The sequence below is a fragment of the Trachypithecus francoisi genome, unplaced genomic scaffold (assembly GCF_009764315.1).
Source record: "Trachypithecus francoisi isolate TF-2019V2 unplaced genomic scaffold, Tfra_2.0 Lachesis_group3, whole genome shotgun sequence".
Classification (NCBI taxonomy): Eukaryota; Metazoa; Chordata; class Mammalia; order Primates; family Cercopithecidae; genus Trachypithecus; species Trachypithecus francoisi.
In genome coordinates, this window is record NW_022681468.1 from 164778409 (window position 1) to 164798612 (window position 20204).

Consider the following 20204-nt stretch of genomic DNA (forward strand, 5'->3'; position numbering starts at 1 on the left):
AGTCTTGCACTTCTTTTATTCAATTTAATCCTAAAAATTGATTCTTCTTAATGTGTTTGTGAATGAAATGGTTTTCTTACTTTTATTTTCAGATTATTCATTACTAACATATAAAGACAATTAGTTTTTGTGTGTTGATTTATAAAACTGTCTTTATTCACAGACATGATTATTTACTTAGAAAATCCCCCACCAAAAAAATCTACAAACAAAAAAGTTGTTGTACTTAATAAGTTACTTTAGCAAGTTTGCACAACACAAGATCAATGTACAAAAATCAATTCTGTTTTATGTACTAACATTTTAAAAATGTCAATTGATGTTTTAAAACACCACCAAAAAATGAGCCATTTGGAGTTAAACCGTACAAAATATATCCAACACCTACCCACTGAAAACTATAAAATTTTGCTGAAATTAAATAATACCTAAATAAATGGAAAGATAAGCCATGTTCCTAGAGCAGACGATTCAATATTTGAAACCAAAAATAAAATTCTAAACCCCTCAACCAACTGAAGGGAATCCTCCCCTTGGCCAAGGGAATTTCAAAGAAACCTAAACAATCAGTTCAAGCCATGATGGGAAAGAGGGGTGGGAGGCATTAGATACGCCTCATTATACTCTCCTCCCTTTGGAACTCAGGCACAGCTGATTAGCATTAACATTTAAAACAGAGACATTAAAACAGATGAAGGAGACCCTTTGTAACAATAAGATACCAAATTCCAACCTGACCCTAACATAGCATCACATGACAGATAGCAGACTGTAAAAGTATTTTGCCCCAAAATATATTTCTTTGACACTTTTTTAATGGCCCTACAAAGCTGTCTCTTGTGGGGGCGATCTACTTTCTGTAGAGAATCCCCTTCCCTTTCTGATCCTGAAGAGATGAGCTGAGAGTCTAGCACCTTTTAAAGGTCTAAACAGGAGACATTTGCCATCCATTGAATCTAAAGGTGGCCACCTATGAGATTTCATCTACCTAAAAAGAACTTTGGCCTCCACAACCTTATCCTAACCCAGACATTCCTTTCTATTGATTCCATGGCTTTAGATAATAACTTAGTTCTTTCAACCAATTGCCAATCAAAAAATCTTTTAATCTACCTACAACCTGTAAACCCCCATTTCAAGTTGTCCCACCTTTCTGGATCAAACCAAACCAATGTGTACCTTATGTGTATTGATTGATGCCTGCCTGTAACTTTTGTCTCCATAAAATGTATAAAATCAAGCTGTAACCTCGGACCTCCTGGGGTTGTGCCACAGGTCATGATCCTCACATTTGGCTCAGAATAAAACTCTTCAAATATTTTACAGTGTTTGGCTTTTCTCATCAACAATATTATTAAGACGTCAACTCTCCATAAATTCATCTTATAGACTCGGCCAGGCACTGTGGCTCACGCCTGTAATCCCAGCACTTTGGGAGGCCAAGGCGGGCGGATCACAAAGTCAGGAGATTGAGACCATGGTGAAACCCTGTCTCTATTAAAAATACAAAAAATTAGCCGGGTGTGGTGGCGGGTGCCTGTAGTCCCAGCTACTCAGGAGGCTGGAGCAGGAGAATGGCGTAAACCCAGGAGGCAGTGCTTGCAGTGAGCGGAGATTGCACCACTGCACTCCAGCCTGGGCAACAGAGGGATAGTCCGTCTCAAAAAATAAATTAATTAATAAAATAAAATAAAATTTTATAGACTCAATGCCATTCCAATAAAAATCCCACCAGGATCTTCTCTTTCTCTTTCTTTGTTAATCTAGCTAGGAGTCTATCAATCTTAATTTTTTTTTTTTTTTTTTTTTTTTTGAGGCGGAGTCTTGCTCTGTCGCCCGGACTGGAGTGCAGTGGCCAGATCTCAGCTCACTGCAAGCTCCGCCTCCCGGGTTCCCGCCATTCTCCTGCCTCAGCCTCCCGAGTAGCTGGGACTACAGGCGCCCGCCACCTCGCCCAGCTAGTTTTTGTATTTTTAGTAGAGACGGGGTTTCACCGTGTTAGCCAGGATGGTCTCGATCTCCTGACCTCGTGATCCGCCCGTCTCGGCCTCCCAAAGTGCTGGGATTACAGGCTTGAGCCACCGCAATTTTTTTTTTTTTTTGAAGGACAAACTTGGTTTCATTGATCTTTTGTATGGATTTTTGCATCTCAATTTCATTAAGTTCTTCTCTAATTTTAATTCTTTCCTTGGGTTGGTTTATTCCTTTTTCTCTAGTTCCTTTAGGCATAAAGTTAGGTTGTTAATTTGGGACCTTTCTACCTTCTTGATGAAGGCATTCGGGGCTACAATCTTTCTTCTTAACACTGTTTTGGCCGCATCTCAGAGATTTTTAAAGCTTATGTCCTTATTTTCATTAATGTTAAAGAATGACTTTTTATTTCTACCTTAATTTTGATATTCATGCAGGAGTTATTCGGGAGTAAGTTGTTTAATTTCCATATATGTTTGTAGTTTTCTGAGATCTTATCTATTTTTATTGCGCTATGGTCTCAGTGTGCTTGCTATGATTTCAGTTTCTTTTGAATGTATGGAAACTTGCTTTATGACTGAGAATGTGGTCAATCTTAGACTATGTTCCATATGCAGATGGGAAGAATGTACGTTCTCTGGTTGTTGGATGGAGTGTTCTGCAGACGTCTATTAGGTCCAACTGGTCAAGTGTTGAGTTTAAGTCCAGAGTTTTTTGGTTCGTTTTTTGACTTGGTGATATAACGCTGTCAATAGGGTGTTGAAATCTCCCGCTATTATTGTGTGGTTCTGTAAGCCTTTTTACAGTTCAGTAAGTTGTTTTATGCATCTGGGTGCTGCACGGTTGGGTGCACAGATATTTAGGATAGTTAAGGTTTCTGGTTGGATTGTATCCTTATTATGTAATAATAAGGGCACTTCATTGTCCTTCTTAATTTTTATTGGTTTAAAGACTGTTTTATCTGATGTAAGAATAGAAACTCCTCCCCTTTTATATTTTCCATTTGCGTGGTAGATTTTACTCCACCCTTTTATTTTGAGCCTATGGGTGCTGCTACATGTGAGAAGGAGAAAATCCAAATAAGCACAATCAGAAATGACAAAGATGATACTACAACTGGTCCCACAGGATTACAAAAGATCCTCAGAGACAAATATGACTGACTCTACGCACACAAATTATAAAATCTAGAGGAAGTGGATAAATTCCTGGAAGCACACGATCTCCCAAGATTGAATTAAGAAGAGATTGAAAACCTGAATAAACTAGTATCAACATCTGAAATTGAATCAGTAATAAAGAACCTATCAACCAAAAAAAGCCCTGGGCCCGATGGATTCATAGCCAAATTCTACCAGACGTACAAAGAAGAACTGATATTCATACTACTCAAACTATTCCAAAACATCAAGAAGAAGGGGCCGGGCGCGGTGGCTCAAGCCTAATCCCAGCACTTTGGGAGGCCGAGACGGGCGGATCACAAGATCAGGAGATCCAGACCATCCTGGCTAACATGGTGAAACCCCGTCTCTACTAAAAAAAAAAATACAAAAAACTAGCCGGGCGTGGTGGCGGGCGCCTGTAGTCCCAGCTACTCGGGAGGCTGAGGCAGGAGAATGGCGGGAACCCGGGAGGCGGAGCTTGCAGTGAGCTGAGATCCGGCCACTGCACTCCAGCCTGGGGGACAGAGCGAGACTCCGTCTCAAAAAAAAAAAAAAAAAAAAAAAATCAAGAAGAAGGGGCTCTGTCCTCACTCATTCTATTAAGCCAGCATCAGCCTGATACCAAAATCTGGCAGAGACACAATGAAAAGAGAAAACTTCAGACCAATATCCTTCATGAACATAGATGCAGAAGTCCTTGACAAAATACTAGCAAATAAAATCAAGTAGCACATCAGAAAGTTAATATGCCACAATCAAGCAGGCTTTATTCCTGTGATGCAAGGCTGTTTCAATGTAGACAAATCAATAAATGTGTTTCACCACATAAACAGAATCAAAAGCAAAAACCATATGATCATCTCAGTAGATACAGAAAAAGCTTTGGATAAAATCCAACATTCCCTCATGATAAAAATCTTCAACAGACTAGGCACTAAAGGAACATATCTCATAATACTGAGAGCCATCTATGACAAACTTAAAGCCAGCATCACACTGAATGGGCAAAAGCTCAAACCATTCCCCTTGAGAGCTGGAACAAGACGAGGATGCACATTTTCACCACTCTTATTCAACATAGTACTAGAAATCCTAGCCAAAGCAGTCAGGCAAGAGGAAGAAGTAATAGCCATCCAAATAAGAAAAGAGGAAGTCAAACTATCTCTTTTCACGGACCATATGATCCTATACTTAGAAAATCCTAAAGACTCCTAGAATTGATACATGACTTCAGTAAAGTTTCAAAATACAAAATCAATGTGCAAAAACCAGCAGCATTTCTATACAGCAATAATGTCCAGGCTGGAAGTGAAATGAAGAACACAATCCCACTTACAACAGACACAAAGAAAATGAAACACCTAGGAGTACAGCTAACCAAGGAGTTGAAAGATTTCTGTAAGCGCTACAAAACATTGCTGAAAGAAATCAGAGATGGTGCAAATAAATACAAAAACATTTCATGCTCATGAATTGGAATAATCAGTATCATAAAAATGTCCATACTGCCCAAAGCAATATACAGATTAAATGCTATTCCTATCAAACTACCAACATTCTTTACAGATTGAGGGGGAAAAAAAGCTATTCTAAAATCTCTATGGAACCAAAACAGAGCCCAAATTGCCAAAGCAATCTTAAAGCAAGAAGAACACAGCTGGAGGTATCACGCTACCCAACTTCAAACTACACATTAAAACCACAGAAACCAAACAGCTTGGTACTGGCACAAAAACAGACACATAGACCAATGGAACAGACTAGAAAACTCAGAAATAAAACCTCACACCTACAGCTATCTGATCTTTGACATGGCCAACAAAAACCAACAATGAGGAGAAGACTCCCTATTTAATAAACGGTGCTGGGATAACTGGCTAGCCATATGCAGAAGATTGAAACTGGACCCCTACCTTTCATCAGACATAAAAAGTAACTCAAACAGATTTAAAGATTTAAATATAAGACCTGAAACTAGAAATCCTGGAAGACAACTTAGGAAATACTCTTCTTGACATCAGCCTTGGCAACTAATTTTTGGCTAAGTCCCCAAGAGCAACTGCAACAAAAACAGAAATTGACAAGTGGGACCTAATTAAACTAAAGAGCTTCTGCACAGCAAAATAAACTATCAACAGGGTAAAAAGATAACCTACAGCATGAGAGAAGAGAGTCACAAACTATGCATCTGACAAAGGCCTAATACCGGAAACTATAATGAACTTAAATCAACAAGTAACCCCGGCCAGGCGCGGTGGCTCACGCCTGTAATCCCAGCACTTTAGGAGGCCGAGGCAGGTGGATCATGAGGATAGGAGATCAAGACCATCCTGGCTAACACGATGAAACCCTGTCTCTACTAAAAATACAAAAATACAAAAAAATTAGCTGGGCATGGTAGCAGGCGCCTGTAGTCCCAGCTACTCGGGAGGCTGAGGCAGAAGAACGGCATGAACCGAGAAAGAGGAGCTTGCAGTGAGCCGAGATTGCATCACTGCACTCCAGCCTGGCCAACAGAGCGAGATTCCGACAACAACAACAACAACAAAAAAAGTAACCCCATTAAAAAACGAGCAAAGGACATGAACAGATACTTCTCAAAAGAAGACATACAAGTGGCAAACAAACATAGGAAAAAGTGCTCAGCATCACTAATCATCAGAGAGATGCAAATCCAAACCACAATGAGATACCATCTCACACCAGTCAGAATGGCTATTATTTTAAAAATTGAAAAACAACAGATGCTGGTGAGGCTACAGAGAAGAGGGAATGCTTAGGCACTGCTGGTGGGAATGCAAATTAGTCCAGCTACTGTGGAAAGCAGTCCGGAGATTTCTCAAATAACTTAAAACAGAGCTACCATTAAACCCAGCAATCCTATTATTGGGTAGATACACAAAAGAAAAATCATCCTACCAAAAATACATGCACTCATATGTTCATCACCACACTATTCGTAAAAGCAAAGACATGGAACCAACCCAGGTGTCCATCAATGCTAGACTGGATAAAGAAAATACAGTTCATATACATCGTGGAATACTATGCAGCCATTAAAAAAGAGAGTAAAATCTGCTGGACATGGTGGCTCACGCCTGTAATCCCAGTACTTTGCTAGGCGGAGGCGGGTGGATCACCTGAGGTCAGGAGTTTGAGACCAGCCTGGCCAACACGGTGAAACCCCGTCTCTATTAAAAATACAAAAATTAGCTGGGTGTGGTGGCGAGCGACTGTAATCCCAGCTGCTTGGGGGGCTGAGGTGAGATAAGCCCTTGAACCCAGAAGGTGGAAGTTGCAGTGAGCCAAGATCACGCCACCGCACTCCAGCCTGAGCAACGAGAGCAAAACTCCATCTCAAAAGAAAAGGAATGAAATCATCTCCTTTGCAGTAACATGGATGGAGCTGGAGGCCATAATCCTAAACAAATTAATGCAGGAACAGAAAACCAAATACCTCATGTTCTCACTTATAAATGGGAGCTAAACATTGAGCACACATGGACATGAGTGCAGGAACAATAGATACTGTGGAATACTAGAGGATGGAGGAAGGGGGAGTGGGTTAAAAGAAAAAAACTACTTATCAGGTCCTAGACTCATGACCTAGGTGACGGGATTCGTACTCCAAACCTCAACATCACATAATATTGTCATGTAACAAATGTGTACATGGGTACCCCCATATCTAAAATAAAAGTTGAATTTTAAAATTCCACACACAATGTATGATTTCACTTATATAACATTATCAAAATGGCAAAATTGTAGAGATGAAAAACAGAGTAGTGATTTCCAGGGGTTACAGATGGCAGGGGGAGGGGTATGTTACTTAAGCGTTTGTGTGAGGGATTTCTGCATGGAATCTGAGATTGTGATGGAATAGGTCTCTATCTTGATTATAGTAGGGGTAACATAAAGCTACACAAGTGATAAAATGACAGACACACACACACACACAGAGTACAAAAAAATTCCCAGTAGGAATGTTATTTAAATTAACAAAATGATGATAGAATTTATATGGGAAGGCAAGTGACATCGAATAGCCAAAGCAATCTTGAGAAAGAACCACGTTGGAGGACTCACACCATCTGATTTCAGAATTATTTATAAAGATACAAGACAGTGTGATATTCATGACATGATAATCACATAGACTGATGGAAAAGAATAGAGAGTTCAGGGGACCAGGTGCGGTGGCTCACGCCTGTAATCCTAGTACTTTGGGAGGCCGAGGCGGGTGGATCACTTGAGGTAAGGAGTTCAAAACCAGCCTGGCCAACATAGTGAAACCCCATTTCTACTAAAAATACAAAAAAAAAAACATTATCTGGGCGTGGTGGTGGGCACGCATAGTCCCAGCTACTTGGGAGGCTGAGGCAGGAGAATCACTTGAACCCAGAAGGCAGAGGTTGCAGTGAGCCGAGATCATGCCACTGCACTCCAGCTGGGTACAGAGTGAGACTCCGTCTCAAAAAAGAATAGAGAGTCCAGAAGTAAATCAACAGATAAATGGACAATGTATTTGTGACAAAGACACAAAGCAATTTAATGGACAAAGGAGTATTTTCAACAAATGGTGCTGGAACAATTGGACATCTATAAGCAAAACATAAATAAACCCAGCAGCACATGCAAAAACTCACTCAAAATGGATTATATGCCTAAATGTAAAACCTAAAACTACAACATTTCTAAAAGAAAAAACAGGAGAAAATCTTTGTGATCTTGGGTTAAGCAAATATTTCTTAGATACAACACCAAAAGTATACCCCATAAAAGAACAATTGATAAATTGGACAACACCAAAATTAAATTTCTGCTCTCCAAAAGAGGCCAAAAAATAATAATACAAAGACAAGCCACAAACTGTTGGAAAATAATTGGGAAAAATGGAGTTTATAAAAAAAAGTTGTGTTGAGAATATACAATGAATCACAAACCCCATAATAGGAAAACAAGCAGACCTCACACTTCAAATATATAAAACTATGGGCCGGGCGCGGTGGCTCAAGCCTGTAATCCCAGCACTTTGGGAGGCCGAGACGGGCGGATCACAAGGTCAGGAGATCGAGACCATCCTGGCTAACACGGTGAAACCCCGTCTCTACTAAAAAATATAAAAAACTAGCCGGGCGAGGTGGTGGGTGCCTGTAGTCCCAGCTACTCGGGAGGCTGAGGCAGGAGAATGGCGTGAACCCGGGAGGCGGAGCTTGCAGTGAGCTGAGAGCCGGCCACTGCACTCCAGCCTGGGCGGCAGAGCAAGACTCCGTCTCAAAAAAAAATAAATAAAAAATAAAATAAAATAAAAAATAAAATAAAATAAAACTATGATAAGGTACCTCTACATACTTACTAAAACAGCTAAAATTAAAAGTACAGTCAATATTAAGTGCTGACAAGGATGCAGAGCACTGGAGCTCTCATGCACTACAGGTGAAAATGCAAAATGATACAGCTTCCTTGGAAAGTAGTTTGGCCACTGCTTAGACAGTTAAACACATACTTATCAAATAACTCAGCAATCTCATTCCTAGGCATTTATCCAAGAGAAATTAAAATTTACATTCACATAAAAACCTGTATGCCAATGCTTATACTGCTTTTATTCATAATTACCAAAACTTGGGAACAACCCAAGTGCCCTTCAAGAGGAGAATGAATAAATAAAGCGTGATATGTCCACACAGCTCCACTCAGCAATAAGAAGAAACACAACTTGGATAAAGCTCAAATGCATTATACTAAGTAAACGAACCAAACTCAGTGGTTCCATTTATTTGACATGCTTGAAACAGGCAAAAATGTAGAAACAGAAAACAGATTGATGGTTAACAAGTGCTGACGGGAAGAGGAAGTGACCAAAGGAGTTTTTGTGATAGAAATATTCCAGATCTTGATTTGCTGACAATTACACAGCTGTATGCATTTGTCAAAACCCATAGATCTACTCACCATTTCTGGTGAAATTATACTTCAATTAAAAATATATAAAATAGGCCGGGCGCGGTGGCTCAAGCCTGTAATCCCAGCACTTTGGGAGGCCGAGACGGGCGGATCACGAGGTCAGGAGATCGAGACCATCCTGGCTAACACGGTGAAACCCCGTATCTACTAAAAATACAAAAACTAGCCGGGCGAGGTGGCGGGTGCCTGTAGTCCCAGCTACTAGGGAGGCTGAGGCAGGAGAATGGCGTAACCCGGGAGGCGGAGCTTGCAGTGAGCTGAGATCCGGCCACTGCACTCCAGTCCCGGCGACAGAGCGAGACTCCTCCTCAAAAAAAAAAAAAAAAAAAAAAATATATATATATATATATATATATAAAATAATAGCTTTGAGCAATCTGCAACACTGATAGTGTTTACAATATATTGTTACATTTAAGAAACTACAAAGCACGAGATACACTCTGAGCACAATTATGTAAAAACTTGTATTACATATGGGAAAGACCAGAAGGGAACACAGATAAATGCAAGCAGACAGTAATGACTGTGTTAGGGGCACAATGCTGTGCTCTCCCTTCAACCTCCAAATTTTCAGCAGTATATTTATTTTCACTTGATACTAATGAAATACAGTAACTAATCCATGATAGTAAATGCTGTCTTAAAATAATTTATCTTCATTATTTTTAACATATTCTCTCTAATTTGCTTCCCTGTCCAACCTTCCATCATATATATTCCTGCTAAGTGGAAGACTGAAAGGTAATTAGCTAATTTTGAAAGGGCAAATTTTAAGGTCAATTAATTCCTGATTTGTGAAAACAATTAGAAAAAGTTAATTACATTTTCCACTGATTAGAAATAAACCTTCCCACACAATCTTGACTTTAAAAAAAATAGATAATTTAAGTCTGTCAATCTGACAACCAAATGTATTTAAGTATATCTGTCGTTCTTACATACTATTTTGAGATACAGAGAAAAATTGATTCAAAATTTTCTGAGATTTAATTTTTAGGCAAAGCGAACGGGAAAGAGAGAGTGAAGAGAGTGGGGAAGTCTGCGTGTCACTCTGTGCTCACTTTCTTTTTTGTTTTTTTGAGACAGTTTCACACTTGTTGCCCAGGCTGGAGGGCAATGGTGCGATCTCAGCTCACTGCAACCTCCGCCTCCCAGGTTCAAGCGATTCTCCTACCTCAGCCTCCCGAGTAGCCGGGATTACAGCGTGTGACACCAGGTCCGGCTAATTTTGTATTTTCAGTAGAGACGGGGTTTCTCCATGTTGGTCAGGCTGGTCTCAAACTCCCAATCTCAGGTGACTGGCCTGCCTCAGCCTCCAAAAGTACTGGAATTACAGACGTGAGCCACTGCACCCAGCCCTGTGCTTACTTTTTTATGAATAAAATTAGCATATTGGATAAAAAAATTCATCTTTCATTTGGCAATTTTGTGTGTTTCATGTCATTACGATTGTATGGACAAGACATATTCCTCTAACAAAAGGGTGGAAGTCCTCAGCTAAGACGGGGGGAAACAGCCCTGAGGAGTGTCCAGCAGCGTTCCAGGGCTGGACACACAGAGCAGGTGCAGGGTCCGAAAGACAAGCGTTGAGGTGCCCAGAGAACAAAGTCTGCTTTCTCCATATGTCTTTGTGGTTGGTTCCCTCTGTTATAGGACTATTGTTAAAGGAGGGTAAAACCATGGCTCTCATCCCAACATAAAATGAATGCAGGTCAATCCTTTGTTTAACTCATCAATCAGATGAAACTGATAAGATGCAAAAAACCACACCTACATGGACACTCAGAAATGCTGAATTGGGTCAGGCGCGGTGGCTCATGCCTGTAATCCCAGCACTTTGGGAGGCTGAGGTGGTGGAACAGAGGTCAGGAGATCAAGACTATCCTGGCCAACATGGTGAAACCCCATCTCTACTAAATATACAAAAATTAGCCAGATGTGGTGGCGAGTGCCTGTAGTCCCAGCTACTTGGGAGGCTGAGGCAGGAGAATCACTTGAACCTGGGAGGCGGAGGTTGCAGTGAGCTGAGATTGGGCCACTGTACTCCAGCCTGGGTGACAATGTTGAATTGAACTTACAAATAAATGCAAAACTGAACAATGCATTCCACAGACACAATCCAACTTTACTTCTAGGGAAAAGAGTCATCTGCATTATTGTCAGCTTTCTGATGAGTTGCAAACAGTGAAAAATGCAGATAACCTGGAAGGATTCCAGACCTCCCTTCACTTCCTATAAAAGACACCAATCATCTTTGTGTTCCATTTCCAACTTTTTCACAACAATTTCCTTCACCACTATTCATCTCTGGGGTCAGTGGTGCCTGAGTGGCTTCCAGGAATTGGCCTGCTGGTACTCACACCCTCCCACAATCCCATCCTCGAGTGTGGGCTGGACCTAGTGACTGGCTTCTAACCAACAGAATACAGAAGAAGGGATGGTGTCACTCTGTGATTAGGTCACAAAAGACTATCCCTTGTGCCTGCCCAGATGGAGTGGGCCCCTGGCAAGGAGCTGAGGGGGCCTCCAGTCAACAGCCAGCAAGGAACTGAGGCCATCCGTCCAACAGCCCAGGAAGAACCACAGCCGGCCAGCAACCACACAGATGAGCTCAGAAGCGGATCCTGCTCCAGCTGAACGCTGAGATGCTATGGCTCTAGCTGACAACTTGTCCCAGCCTATGAAGACCCTGAGCAGAGGACCTAGGTCAGCTGTGCCCAGATTTCTGACTCATGAAACTAAGAAAATAAATATGCACTCTTTTAAGCTGCTAAGTTTGGGAGAAATTTGTTACCTGGCAATAGATTATGAATGCACTCTCCCTTCCAGCTTTCTTTATATGTATATCCTGCCTTGTTTCATACAGATTTTAATCATTTTAAGAAAATACCGACTTATCAGTTTGTACACAGGTGATGAAACTGACCCAAGAAATTGCACCTGAGCTGCCTGGGAGCCAAAGGAAAAAGGGAACACGGCAGGCTGCAGCCTCTGCCTGCTTCTCCCCTGCACAAACGACAGAAAACCAGGCTGCAAGGGGATGATTCCCTGAGAGCTAAAACATAGGCCAGTTCAGTGCCCCAAATTACCTTTTCAACACAGTCTGAAGCAATCTATTGGCAGCATCTCATAGTGCTCTTTCACTCTGGTCATTCTCCACAGCTGAACCCGTAATAGGTGGGTTTGACCTCACTGACGCTAAGGGGTTTGCTGGTTTCCACATAGCTAAGACTCCCACCTATGCTAGGTTCAAAGACTTACGTATCTTCTCTCTAATAAGAACACTGTTTTGTTTTGTTTTTCATTTTCTGCCTATGTTCATGAAACAAGAAAGGCAAAATGTAATAAAACCCTTCAGTAACCTTCAGCTAAAGATGACAGTGCTGGGATACTCCATACATGGCCACCAGGCGACACGGCCCCACACCTGTCCGGGAGTGTGCTGTTTCCGGCGGCTCGCCTAGGTGCACGTGGACAACAGCCTGTGCCCTCCATACTCAGACATTCACACCAGTGAGCCCTTCCCCCGAGATTCCTCACCGTGGGTGGGCTGGGCCAACATGCCATTCTCCTTGTGGTGCTGAGAGCTGCCCCTTGAGGCTGCGGTTCCCTGTTGCTCCTCCTCCTGGGAGAAGCTCCACATGGGAGGTGTTGCTCACTTGTGAGGGCTCATGCTGCGGACACGGGTGGCACCTTCTGGCATCTCCGCACTCAGCCTAGGTAGTTGCCAGTGCCATCCCAACACCCCCTCCCTGTGCCCTGGGCAGGCTGTGGGGTCGGGGCACCCTCAGCCCTCCCTTCACTGGACCACCACACCTGCCAGCTCTTGCCCCCACGTTCCCGCACCTGTCAGCACCTCTCCACGCCCTCCCTTCTCCTCCACCTGGAATCCTGCCTGGGTGCCCAGGGCCTCCTGACTGTGGAGCTCATGACAGGCCCCAGTCTGCCCCTGGTACACCATCCATCCAAGCAAGAAGTGAGGTCAAAGAACTTGGAAATATGCTCGTCTGGTTTTCCTGACTCTTGTCTCACTGGAAGCTGAACATTAGCCTTCCATCACTCACATCCTGGCTGGGACAACCCTGCTGCCTCGTCTGCCCCCCATGCACACGGCCACGCAGTCCTTCCGGCCACATTAGACACTTCCCAACAAAACAGTCTTGAAAGCAAAGGAAAAGGCAAGCCTCTCGCTGGGGGAAGATCCTGCAACATGGGACCAGAGAAAGTTAATTCTCAGAATATTCAATATGAATCTGGGAGGAACAAATATATTCAGTGTATAACAGAGAACATTTACTACAGGCTGTTTTTAATAGTATATGCTGGGGGGTGAGGAGCAGAAACTGAAAAGCCGCCACCAGGAGAACATGTATGAATGGTGGCATGTTCACATAATGAAATTCTATGCAAGCAGTTCACAAGAATGAACGAGATCTATAGGCATCAGCACAGAGAAACCTCAAAACACGTTGCCAAAGAGAGCAACTCAAAGTTTCACCATTTGCAAAACGACAGCATAGACTCTAAGTCAGTAGAAACACTCAGTCAAAGTATGAGCACGCACGTTGGGGAGCTCCCCCTGGAGGGGGCAGGATCACAGCAGCAGCACGCACCACACCCGCACGCAATTCTGTGGTGCTTTGTTAAAGGCTGGAGAGACCATCAGTACTGCAGGGGTCAGGGCTCTGGCTGTGGGAACGCGGGTCCTCAGATCTGCCATGTCATCGATACGCCCCCATTAAAGACAGGCAGAGACATCTACTCACAGGATGCTGCTTTTCTCGTTACAAGGACATCTGCGTGAACTGCAAATTATGGATTTGGAGTACAAGGATTGACATGTAAAATCCATTCATTGTCTTTACACAAGTAAATATTTAAAGATGTATCAAAATTTTCTCTTAAAGAAAGAAATCATGTCTTTTGCAGCAACATGGATGTAGCTGGAGGCCATTATCCAAACGGTTAACACAGGAACAGGAAACCAAATACCACATATTCTCATGATAAGTGGCTCTAACCCCCGGGTGCATATGGGCATAAAGAAGGCAGCAGGGGACACTCGGACCACACGGGGGCGGGAGGAGGGAGGGTGGAAAACTAACTATTGGGTACCATGCTGACTACCCTCAGCATCACACAACATATCCAGGTAACAAATCTGCACATTTAAGCCCTGAATCTAAAATAAATGTTGAAATTATTTTTAAATTTCCTGTATGTAAATTCTGACTTTTCTGACATGAAACTACTCAGTTTCACTTGCTATATGTATAGAAATAAAGCATGTCCTAAGAGACACTTTCCAATTGCAGAATAACTGCAATACCTTAAATAATACACTAAGTGTTAAATCTTCATGCTACAAACTCTCTTTTCTATTTGTATTATCTTTTGGAGCTAAATTAAGCTCTTCATATTTTACAAATATCAGTCATCAAAAACTAAGCCGGGAAAGTGATCTAACGCTGGAAAAATTCTTGGAAAATTTCTGGAAATTTTTCCTACAACAAAAGTGGGGGAACGATGCTCACGGAAACCCAATCTTTGTGAAGTCCACATTTACAAGATGGCACTATTTTAAACTCACCTCCCCTTTGTGAGGAATGAAGCACACTCCTGGCCTGCAGGAGCCCAGGAGCTCTGCCCAGCGGCCCCGCTGGGGCAGGAGCGCGAGGGGTCCACCCCGCCGGCTCCCCGCGGAGGCCTGCGCTTGCCAGCTGCAAGTTCAGCGAGTCCAGGGGGCACGGACGTCTGCAGGAGCTCCACCTCCGGCGCGCCAGGGTACCGCCTGCCGTCTCTGCCCTCCAGACGCATGCTCCACTGCCAGTCTTCTCTCTAGGGCAGCCAGAAAAAACCACTCGTGATGAAAGGCACACTGGGCCTCACGTTTGCACCTTGGAAGTCCAAACAGTAGGAATGCTGCTCCCACGGAGGCGCTCCCAGAGTTCCAGCGTCCTAACCACGCAGGAGCAACTCACACGAGCGAGAAGTGAAGCTGGACTTCCTGGGTGGAGCGGGGACTTGGAGAACTTGTCTGGCTAAAGGATTGTAAATGCACCAATCAGCACTCTGGAACATGGACCAATCAGCACTCTGTAATAAAATGGACCAATCAGAACTCTCTGTAAAATGGACCAATCAGCAGGATGTGGGGAGGGACAAATAAGGAATAAAAACTGACCACCCCCCCACCCCCAGGCAGCTGCAGCAGCCCGCTGGGCTCCAGTTCCAGGCTGCGGATGCTTCCCTCTTTTGCTCTTCAGGATAAATTTTGCTGCTGCTCACTCTTTGGGTCTGTGCCACCTTTAAGAGCTGTAACACTCACCGCGAAGGTCTGCGGCATCATTCTTGAAGTCAGCGAGCCCAAGAACCCACCAGAAGGAACCAACTCTGGACACACTAGCAATGGCCTAAGTGTTCAGCAACAGAGAGCTCCTTAGGTAAATTGTGATGTGTACACAGCATGAAATTCTGTGCTACATTAAAAATGACCTAAGGGATGGTTCTTGCTATTGGGAAATGCTAAGGATGTGGAAAGAATAAGGCACGTAGTACACTGTGATGTTTTTATTGAAATAAATATTTATGAATTACATACGTAGAACAGAAGCCCAAAAGCCACGCCCTCCAAAACACAGCTGCCTCTGGATGGCGATGGCACCCATGGGGTCCTTTTCCTTTGGTTTTGTCTCTTCTGTGATTTTTACATTTTTTGCATTCAGCAAATTAATATTTTTCTGGTGAGAATATAATATACCCACCATAAGAGTAAGAACTATTCCTATACTTGTAAGGTTATGCTGTCCTACTTTGGGGCTTATATTTCAAACCACTTACCATTTTATTTTTTACCTTTTCCAGCATCCTACAGCACCAGAAATGACCTTTGGCCTTGCAGCCGCTTGGTTTGCTGTCCAGGGTTGCCCTGAAGCCAGGACTCAGTGTGCACTTTGGCTGAGTTGGATTTCTGGCACTGAGATGCAGAGGCACGTGCTGGGGTTGGAGTTAGCACAATAGGATGACATGGAGTTTGCTGAGACTCAAAGCAAGTACAGGGCGTGTCATGTCTACCACTGAGTAAGACAGGGCACTGACAGCCCCAGACGCACACTTCCTGGTGGAGCCAGAACTGACTTCAAATACAGAAAGACATGACATTCGAAGAAACCTGAACGACCAAGGAAGTCCATATATCCTTCTCACCATTGGTATTTCCCTGCTTTAACCAACCACTTATGCTGAGAGTGATCACTCACAAACCAGTGAGCCGAAGGGAGGCCATGTCGGCAGAATGTTCTTGTAACATAAAAGTGAGATAAAGCAGTTGCATTTGTTTTATACAATGGTTCCACTGCCTGGTAAGAACAAAGTACAAATGTACACACCAGCTACAAAAAAGTCTGATTCCACAAATTCCACACACGAGCTACATGTTTCAGTATTTGCATTTAAAACTGATGTGGCATGATATAAAGATGACTAGTAAAAGTAACAATTTAAAATTTAAATTTTTTAATTTAGAATAATGACATTAAATACCAATTTAAAAGCACCATGACAAGCCGAGAGAGAGAGAATGGAAGAAAGGGGAAAACTTTATATTTTAGTACCATTAATGGCATTTTCCCTGGTTTTTGAACAAAGGGCCCCACAAATTATGTAGCTGGTCCTGCTGAGACTTCAGAGGGGGTCCTCCTGCTCTCCATTGACAATTCCAAGACGCCACTGCCCCTCCTAAAACACCCAGCTTCTTTAGAAGAACATGCCATTGGAATTGTCACAAACTGACTGTGTATGTGCCCTCTAACAAACTCAGAGCCTGAAACCCTCCCCTCTAATGGGATGGTATTCAGAGGTGGGGTGTCAGGGAGTGACTGGGATTTGGGGAGGCCCTGAGGGTAGAGCTCTCCAGACCCTTCTGAGAGTTGTGGGAGACCTCGGCTCCTCTCTCCACCGTGTGGGGACACGGGGAGAAGGTGGGCCCTCCCCAGACACTGAATCTGCTGGTGCTGTGACCTGAGACTTCACAGCCTCCCAAACTGTGAGAAATGATGTTTGTGGCATAAGTCATCAGTTTATGGTGTTTTGTTACAGCAGCATGAATGGACTCGCACAGGAACATACCACCCACCCTTAGTACAACAAATGTCCACTCTCTTTCAGGCCATGTCCCTTCTCCAAGGCCTCACTCCCCTCTTTCCCGGTGGAACCTCTGTGGTCCAGCAAACACCCTCCTCTTACTTGCCCCAAATCATTCTCTCAAACTTACCTGATAAACGAGTTTTTTATTACTGCAAAACAAATCACCATAAAGTATACAGGTGTAAAAGCACATATGTGTAAAATCTCAGAGTTTCTGTGTGTCAAGGCCAGGGTGGCTCAACTGGGTTGTCTGCTTGGGATCTCAAGGGGCCACTGGGCTGTGATTTCATCTGGAAGCTCAACTGGGGAAGAATCTGCTGCCAAGGTCACTCAGTGCAGACAGGATCCACGTCCTGGTGGCTGCAGGACTCAGGGACGCAGCTTCTTGCTGGCTGTGGGCCAGCAAGAAGTTTATGGTGTTTTGTTACAGGAGGCCCCCTCAGAGGCCCCCTTCACCCCAACAGTCTCCTGCATCCTCACCACGTGGGCTCCTCCAGTACGTCTGCTTGCCTTCTCAGGCAGCAAGGAGCATCTGGAGAGTGAGCAGCAGTGAGGCAGAGTTTTATAGGCTATTACGTGTCGGGGGACATCCACCACTTTGCTGTATTCTGTCAGCTGGAGGTCAGTCCTGGGTCCTGCCTGCCCACACACAAAGGGAGAGGACTAAACCAGGGTGTGAACACCAGGAGGTGGGGACCATGGGCCCCTGGAGTCTGCCACCCATGGCCAAATCCCAACCCTTCTCAGCCGCTGAACATGGCTGTAGAAAACCTTCCTTGCTGCCTATGCCTGCAGATGACATCATATGAGGAACCCCAGGTGGGCCCCAGTACTGCCCAGCAATCCCACCACACCTCCCCAGGCAGTATACGCACCTGCTGTCCTTCACTCCCTGCTTAAACCTCACACACCCATCCCCCTTTCACTCCCAGCTGCTGCCTCTGCCTCTTGCTCCCTTTACTGACCGAATCAGCCAAGGTCCAAGAAGGAAATAGAAGCTACTCTGAGCACTTCTAGAAGGAGCTGGAGCCCCAGAAGAGATACCCGAAAGAAGAACGGGGCATCCTCCCTTCCCTAATCCCCTAATCGCCCAGAAGAGTCTCCTATTGGCTGAACCCAAGCCAGAGCCCAAGCTGGAGTCAGACACTGGAATTCAGAACACAGTAGGGCGACAGTGAGGAATGTCTCCAAGAGCAAAACATCCCAGAATAGCCATGCTGGCAAAACTAGAAGCAATGAGAATAAAAGCCCAGCCTCTCAAGGACATACTTATCTACAGCCCTGCCAGGTACAGTGGAGCCCACCTGCTCCCACCCTCGGCCAGACCGCACTGTTGCATCCCTCCCCATCCTGAACCTCACAAACTGGCATGCAAACATACTGTCCTATCTGCCAACACTAAAAATACACAGCTCAGGACTGGTGTTTTCAGAAAGACAGAGAAGACCTACTTTTCCCTGTTCTTCCTGCTAAGTACAACTAAAAACCTGACGTTTAGAACAAAAAGCCCCAAGAGAAGCCTGCCCCCAGCCAAAGGACCAGGAAATAGGTAGCCAGCAAGACAGAAAGCTTTTAGACAATATCTGTTCTTTTTTTTTTTTTTTTTTTTTAGACGGAGTCTTGCTCTGTCACTCCGGCTGGAGTGCAGTGGCCGGATCTCAGCTCACTGCAAGCTCCGCCTCCCGGGTTCACGTCATTCTCCTGCCTCAGCCTCCCGAGTAGCTGGGACTACAGGCGCCCACCACCTCGCCCGGCTAGTTTTTTTTTTGGTATTTTTAGTAGAGATGGGGTTTCACCGTGTTAGCCAGGATGGTCTCGATCTCCTGACCTCGTGATCCACCCGTCTCGGCCTCCCAAAGTGCTGGGATTACAGGCTTGAGCCACCGCGCCCGGCCTGTTCTTTTTTTTTGAGACGGAGTCTGGCTCTGTCGCCCAGGCTGGAGTGCAGTGGCCGGATCTCAGCTCACTGCAAGCTCCGCCTCCCGGGTTCACGCCATTCTCCTGCCTCAGCCTCCCGAGTAGCTGGGACTAGAGGCGCCCGCCACCTCGCCCGGCTAGTTTTTTTTGTATTTTTTAGTAGAGATGGGGTTTCACTGTGTTAGCCAGGATGGTCTCGATCTCCTGACCTAGTGATCCGCCCGTCTCGGCCTCCCAAAGTGCTGGGATTACAGGCTTGAGCCACCGCGCCTGGCCGACAATATCTGTTCTACTGCAGCCTAATACTGTAGACCCATATCCACTCAGGAGAGCAAAGGCTGAGTGGACATCCTCCAAAGGATATTACACAGTGCCTGGCCCCCAGTCCTCACCAGGATGCTTCGTAAAAGGTTGAGTAGGGAGTTTGGACATTCACTAGTTGCTGGGTGCTAGGGAGTTCCACCTCCTCCCTACACACTCCTCCCCCAATGGCTTAAGTGGGGACCACCATGTGAGGAGCCTGGACTTCATCCCTGCCCTGAAGTAAAAGGGACCCCTCTCCTTCCTTGCTGACATGGTGTCAGAGGAGGCCAAATGGGGTGTCAGGGCATTCACTTCTGCTCAGCAGTAATGAGGCCACCCCCCAGCGGTGTCACTAGAGGTCAGTAATGAGCAGTAATGAGATGTCCCATTCCACGCAGCCAGGGTGATATCAGCAGAGGCCTAGTAAGAGGCAGAGGTCCCACACCCACCCAGCAATAAGGGGGAATCCTTCCCCATCTTGGGGAACCTGAACTTCTAACCCTATCGGGCAGCAACGTCAGGCCCTTCTGCTGGAGCAGTGTCAAAGGAAGCCAACTAAACAGAAGGTTTAAGTGGTGATTAGAGTCTTGTAACGTAATACTCAAAATATGCAGGTTTCACTCAAAACCACCTATCATAGTGATAACCAGGAAAATCTCAACTTGAAAGAAAATAGACGATGACACCAAGATGATGGAGATGTTAGAATTATCTGAAAAAATATTTTTAAAT

At 44.4% G+C, this 20204-nt stretch overlaps 1 protein-coding gene across 4 annotated transcripts in view; it reads right to left on the minus strand.

Annotated features, from left to right (window-relative positions):
- Nucleotides 1-20204, minus strand: part of OCA2 (OCA2 melanosomal transmembrane protein) — a 326593-nt gene that overhangs the window by 293598 nt on the left and 12791 nt on the right. For all 4 annotated transcript variants that reach the window (XM_033190812.1, XM_033190808.1, XM_033190809.1 and 1 more), the window contains exon 2: nt 14698-14945. In XM_033190812.1, coding sequence (XP_033046703.1) covers nt 14698-14924 — 227 coding nt within the window. In that variant the 5' untranslated portion in view covers nt 14925-14945. The remainder of the gene's footprint in view (nt 1-14697; nt 14946-20204) is intronic.